At 46.3% G+C, this 6,808-nt stretch overlaps 1 protein-coding gene across 1 annotated transcript in view; it reads right to left on the reverse strand.

Annotated features, from left to right (window-relative positions):
* calcoco2 (calcium binding and coiled-coil domain 2) overlaps positions 1-5,845 on the reverse strand; it is a 46,964-nt gene extending 41,119 nt beyond the window's left edge. The window contains exons 1-4 of the mRNA XM_033034774.1: positions 5,613-5,845; positions 5,455-5,499; positions 2,809-2,989; positions 877-976 (exon numbers count right to left, since the gene is read on the reverse strand). Coding sequence (XP_032890665.1) covers positions 877-976; positions 2,809-2,989; positions 5,455-5,499; positions 5,613-5,845 — 559 coding nt within the window. The remainder of the gene's footprint in view (positions 1-876; positions 977-2,808; positions 2,990-5,454; positions 5,500-5,612) is intronic.
* Between the last annotated feature and the right edge of the window lie 963 nt (positions 5,846-6,808).

Here is a 6,808-nt window from a genome sequence, read left to right on the forward strand (position 1 = left end):
TCGAGCCAGCACCGCCATTCATTGTGATCATGGCTGATCGTCCCCTATCAATAACCCGTGCCTGCCTTCTCCCCGTATCCCTTGACTCCACTAGCCCCTAGAGCTCTATCTAACTCTCTCTTAAATCCATCCAGTGACTTGGCCTCCACTGCCCTCTGTGGCAGGGAATTCCATAAATTCACAACTCTCTGGGTAAAAAAGATTATTTTCTCACCTCAGTCTTAAATGGCCCCCCCTTTATTCTAAGACAAGGGTATTTATTCAAAACAAGGGTGCAAACGAAACCCTCTCTCTATACGTTTAAGAAAGAACTGCAGATGCTGGAAAAATCAAAGGTAGACAAAAATGCTGGAGCTTTTTATGTCTATCTTCTTTTCAAACCAGCATCTGCAGTTCCTTCCTACACTAACTGCCGCTGCCTGCAGTCCATCCATATACTTCCATTCCCTGCATATCCATGTACCTATGTAAATCCCTCTAAGATGCCACTATCATATCTGCCTCCACCGCCGTCCTTGGCAGCATGTTCCAGGCATATACCATCTCTTCACCTCTGCCTATCCTTAGCCCCACGTCCCCCTCCCTTTTCATCTGTGCATGAACTGCCTCATATTGTGTTTTGAATTGAATTCTGTCTTTACTTTGTGTACTAGTCATGTCTCTACTATTTATTTCATTCCCCTTACATGTTTTTCCTCTACCTGCTAAATTTTTGTAAGGTGTCCTTGAGACTCTTGAAAGGCACCCATAAATAAAATTTATTATTATTATTACTGTGCGAATGTTCTGTTACATCCAATATCCATTTTAAAGATGTCTGCAATAATGAGGCTAGACTGTACTCTGGCGAGATTGGAGACTTTTGAAAGTTCTTACCCTCAAACGTCACTTGTTGTTGCCGCTCCACAAGACTGTCCCACTTTGGGAGAGGTGCCCAAACAAAAGTGTGGTAATCTCGGGCAGTGCTCCATCCAACCTGCAGGCAAAGATCAATAAACAACAATAAACTGACCTCACCAAGCAGCTGTGGAAATGCATCGGTGGAAAGTTTATTCCCCGTCAAAAAGGATTGAATTAGTCTCGTTTGGTTTAGAGATACAGCGCGGAAACAGACCGAGTCCCTGCCGACCAGCCATTCCTGTACACTAACATTATCCCACGCACTAGGGACAATGTACTTTACCAAAGCCAATTAACCTACGTCTTTGGAGTGTGGGAGAAAACCCACGCAGGTCACAGGGAGAACGTACAAACTCTGTACAGACAGCACCTGTAGTCAGGATCAAACCCGGGTCTCTGGCACTGTAAGGCAGGAACTCTACCAGCTGCACCAAGCAAGGATATTTTAATTGCCAACTCAGAAGGTTCAGAACAGAAATAGCAAGCTGAAAGGTCACCGAATCATAGATTGGCCAGCACTGAAACAGACATTGGTCAGTGGTTATCATGTTGCTGTGTACACAAGGTGGCTGTGTACATGTTACAAACGGGAAGGTCAGTGTAGTGGTGGTAGCGGCTCATCCAAAACACACCACTTCTAGAAATGATACAAAAGCTAAACACTTGGACGACTGCGAGCAGTTTTGGGCCCCATATCCGAGGAAGGATGTGCTGACATTATTGAGGGTCCAGAGGAGGTTCACGAGAATGATCCCAGGGCTGATTGGGTTAACATATGATCAGCCTTTGACGGCAATGGGCCAGTACTCGCTGGAGTTTAGAAGGATGAGAGGTCACCTCATTGAATCTTCCCGAATAGTGAGAGGCTTGGACTGAGTGGATGTGGCGAGGATGTTTCCACTAGTGGGAGTGCCTAGGGCCAAAGGCTCATAATAAAAGGGTGTACCCTGAGAAAGGAGATGAGATGGAATTTATTTAGTCAGAGGGTGGTGAATCTGTGGAATTCATTCACACAGTAGGCAGTGGAGGCCGTCAATGGATATTTTTAATGTGGAGATTGATAAGATTCTGGATTAGTACAGGTGTCAGGGGTTATGAGGATAAGGCAGGAGAATGGGGTTATGAGGGAAAGAGAGATCAGACATGATTGAGTTTTGGAGTAGACTTGATGGGTCGAATGGCCTAATTCTGCTCCTACTACTTATGAAATACTGGAAACGCCAGATATTTGAAATTAAAAAGGAAAATGCCAAAATTAATCACCAGTTGTTGGGAAGCTATTTATTGTTGAACCTGGAGTTCACAGTTTTCAGTCTCCTATGCCTTCTTCCCAATGGCAGGAGTGAAATGAGAGCGTGGCCAGGCTAGTGCGGGTCTTAGATGCTAGGAAAGAAAACAAACCCAGCTGGTCAAGGAGCTGCCTCACAGCGTCAGAGACCCCCAGCATATAATCCTGACCTCCACTGCTGCCTGTGAGGAGTTTGCACGTTCTCCCTCTGGTCACATCTTTGCCAGTTTTCTTTTCGTTATTAACTAGAAGACAATGGGTAGCACAGCGGGAGAAGTTGCTGCCTTTCAACGCCAGTGACCCAGTCCCGGGTTCGATCTTGACCAGATCTGTACGGAGCTTGTACGTTCCTCCCGTTCTCTCCAAGATCTTCACTTTCCTCCCACACTCCATAGACGTACAGGTTTGTAGGTTAATTGGCTTGGTATACATGTAAATTGTCCCTAGTGTGTGTAGGATAGCGTTAATGTGTGGGGATCGCTGGTCGGTACGGATCCGGTCGGGCGAAGGGCCTGTTTCCGCGCTGTGTCTCTAAACTAAACTACGAGCATGCATACTGTGGCAATCTGCCTCTTTGTCACACCTCACCCCAACAAACATTTGGAAAAAAAAATTCCTACCTTGAAAATTCCAATCCAATCCTTCTTATGAGCTTCGATCTTGGATGTCAGTGTGTAGTTGCATTTCACTGGGATGTCGGTCATGTACAGTTTTTCCACGTTGACGAAGATAACCTGGGCAAAGGTGCTGGAATACATCGACGAGTTGTCATGTTCTGGATCTTCGTTCATTGCGAGCGGTCTGAGAACGCACAGAAATAAATTGCATTTAGCAACCGACAAATGCTACCGACTTTTGAGAATTCGAGTTAAAAAATAAAGAAATAAAACATCTTATAAAGACATAAAAATGCTGGGATAACTCCACAGGTCAGGCAGCATCACTAGATACCATGGATAGATGGTTTTGGATCAGGGCGGCACAGTGGTGCAGCAGTAATGTTGCTACTTTACAGCGCCAGAGGCCCGGGTTCGATCCTGACTACGCGTGTTGTCTGTGTAGAGTTTGCACGTTCTCGCTGTGATCTGCGTGGGTTTTCTCCGGTGCTCCGGTTTCCTCCCACATTCCAAAGACGTTCAGGTTTGTAGGTTAATTGGCTTTGGTAAAATTGTAAATTGTCCCGAGTGTGTAGCAGTGTTAGTGTACCGGGGGGGGGAGGGGGGGGGGGGGAAGAGTTGATCGGCATGGACTAAGGGCCTGTTTCCACACTGTATCTCTCTAAAGTCTAAGGACCTTTCTTCAGACCTGTATGTAACGTCACCTATCCATGTTCTTCAGAGATGCTGCCCGACCTGTTGAGTTACTCCAGCACTTTGTCTCTTTTTTGGTAAACCAGCGTCTGCAGTTCCTTGTGTGCACAAGGAAAACGTCCTGTTATGTAGCGTCTACCTTATCCAAAAAGTGTTCCGCAAGCAATGGAATATCCTTGCAGTGTGGATACTGTTGTGTATCACTACAGAGATAAAGACTATATCCAGAGGTCTCCATGGCAACTGGCCTATTGGGAAATTCCTTTAAAACATTTTTTTTTTTAAACACCAGAATGAATTTCGGGTGCGACTCCGAAACAACTCAATTAAAAAAAGCTGGTTCCCCAGATTTGTTATTTTCCATATATTAAGATGGTGAGAGGAAGAAAGGGTGTTAAGAGTTTATGCCGAGAACTCAATCAAATAGCAGAAATCCCCAGATGGAGGTGAACTATTGTGTTTTCTGCAACACATTGATGAGCAGATATCCCATAGCACCTGTAATGCACATGGCTTTGATATTTATATACAGTGCTTCACTAAACCTGCACACCACATGCTATTTAAATGTCGGAAATCTAGGGAGCCGTCAATTTATTACAAATTGGAAATGATAGAGCTAGTAAATCATTTTTTCTGTTGTCAGTGATATTATCACCATAACCAAGGGCTCGCTTACTTTGTTAAGGGGGGAGGGGGGGAAATCCAACTTCAGAGGCAATTAGCACATTGATACTACCCATGAACTGAATATTAGATGGATGAACTAAACTGTCCTCTCACCTTACATTCCATCTACCTCATTGGAGTTCTTTGAACTATCTCTTATCAGATAGACAGAATTAGATTGAGTCTGAAGGGTCTTAACCCGAAACGTCACCCATTCCTTCTCGCCAGAGATGCTGTCTGTCCGGCTGAGTTACTCCGGCATTTTTGGCGTCTATCTTTGGTGTAAACCAACATCTGTAGCTCCTCTCTACATATCTTTAATCAGACTTTACTGGACTTTATCTTGCACTAAACATTATAATCTTTATCCTGTATCTGTACACTGTGGACTGCTTGATTACAATGATCATCATCGTTTTTTTGCTGACTGGATAGCATACAACAAACAGCTTTTTACTGTACCTCAGTTCACAAGACAACGATAAACTAATCTAAGGTGGACACAAAATGCCGGAGAAACTCCAGCATTTTGTGACTACCTTAGATTTTACCAGCATCTACAGTTCTTTCATAAACATAAACTTATCTAAACTAGCCTATTTTGGCATCCGTGTTTGACACAGACATCGTGGGCTGAAGCCTGCAGGACTTGTTCCTGTGCTGCTCTGTTCTACATTCAGGTACAAAGAAATTCTTAACACAGCAATCCACCAGGCCTTTTTTCCCCCCTTATCATTACCTTAAATGGTAAACTCCAGTCACTTTAACATCTGGAAAGCCCTCCATCTCCAGTCACCCCTCCCTCCCCCATCTCTAGTCACCCCTCCCCCCCCATCACTAGTCACCCCCTCCCCCAGTCACCACCCACCCATTCTCATCGACAGTCCCCCCCATGTTAGTCACCACCCCCCTCCCATCCATCTTCTCCCAACCATTTCTAATCCCCCCTCCAATCACCTCCTCCAGTCTTTCCCTCCCAATCTCCAGTCTCCCGAACCCAATGCCATCTCCAACCCCCCTCCCCAATCTCCAGTTACCACACCCCTGGTACCTCCAATGAACGGATTTGTGGAAGGGACCCCAATCCTTCCCTTCGCCCCTTCCCTATCTCCCCCCCCCCTCCCCTTCCCTCTCTATCTCCTCCTCCCCTCTCTCTCCCCCCCTCCCTTATCCCACCCTCCCTTATCCCACGTCCTTCCCCCTTCCCTCTGCCTCAATGCCATGACCATTAACAGCGTCAAACACGAGTAAAGAACATTGAAGGGAGTGCGGCAACTGCAACCTTACCGAGTTGAGACGTGTGAAAGGACCTGACTCTCACCAGGATTAGAACTGAAAGTGAAAGCAAATTGTTTTTAATACGCAGCTACACACGACGACAGCAGAAATAAAGGAGCTAAAAGATTAAAAGGAGATGGAGGGGGGAAACAAAATAAGATACCAACTTTTCTGCGCCGGCCCAGGTTATGCTTTCACTCATCAGAAAGTTTCCCGGTGTAGCCAATGCTGACTGCGTCACAAACCCACCGCATGGCACGCTGGGGGCTGTAGTCTCTGCGTCGGCCTCTCGCCTACAGAGTCTGCGCAGACCCAGGCCATGCGGACTACAACACCCGGCAGCCTCCACTGCGCTACTGCTTCCCTCTCCATCCCCACTGGGAATTCTAGAGGTCAGCATCGTTTTAATTTGAGGTGTTTATTCCTGCAGTGAAACCAAACCCAGAGTTGATATGGGATATATGAGAGCTGATCATTGTCAGCAGGCTAGGCCTTGGGCAAGCCTGCACAATAAGACAATTTGACAAATCAGCCTAGGCAGAAAAGGGTGGTGAAAATTGCCCAACGCATCACCGGTTCCTCGCTCCCCTCCATTGAGTCTGTCCAAAGCAAGCGTTGTCTGCGAAGGGCGCTCAACATCGCCAAGGACTGCTCTCACCCCAACCATGGACTGTTTACCCTCCTCCCATCCGGGAGGCGCTACAGGTCTCTCCGTTGCCGGACCAGCAGGTCCAGGAACAGCTTCTTCCCTGCGGCTGTTACATTACTCAACACCGTACCTCGGTGATATATTTATTGCTCATATTCTATGTCGCTCTTCTAGGGAGATGCTAACTGCATTTCGTTGTCTCTGTACTGTACACTGCACAATGACAACAAAGTTTGAATCTGAATCTGAATCTGATATGTATATAATTGAGTAGCAAGGAACTGCAGATGCTGGAAAATCGAAGGTAGACAAAATCCTACATCAGTCTGAAGAAGGGTTTCGGCCCGAAACATTGCCTATTTCCTTCGCTCCATAGATGCTGCTGCACCCGCTGTGTTTCTCCAGCACTTTTGTCTACCAAGGAACTGCAGATGCTGGTTTACACTGAAGATAGACAGATAAATGCTGGAGAAACTCAGCGGGACAGGCAGCATCTCTGCATAGAAGGAAATGGGTGATGTTTCGGGTCAAGACTGGAGTCTGAAGAAGAGTCTGGACCCTTCTTCACCCATCCCTTCTCTCCAGAGCTGCTGCCTGTCCCGCTGAGTTACTCCAGCACTTTGTGTCTATCTTCGGTTTAAACCAGCATCTGCAGTTCCTTCCTACACATGGAATTGTACCTGGAGGTATTGAAGGTGGCTACATTAACCCCAC

This window comes from Amblyraja radiata, chromosome 16 (genome assembly GCF_010909765.2).
Source record: "Amblyraja radiata isolate CabotCenter1 chromosome 16, sAmbRad1.1.pri, whole genome shotgun sequence".
Classification (NCBI taxonomy): domain Eukaryota; kingdom Metazoa; phylum Chordata; class Chondrichthyes; order Rajiformes; family Rajidae; genus Amblyraja; species Amblyraja radiata.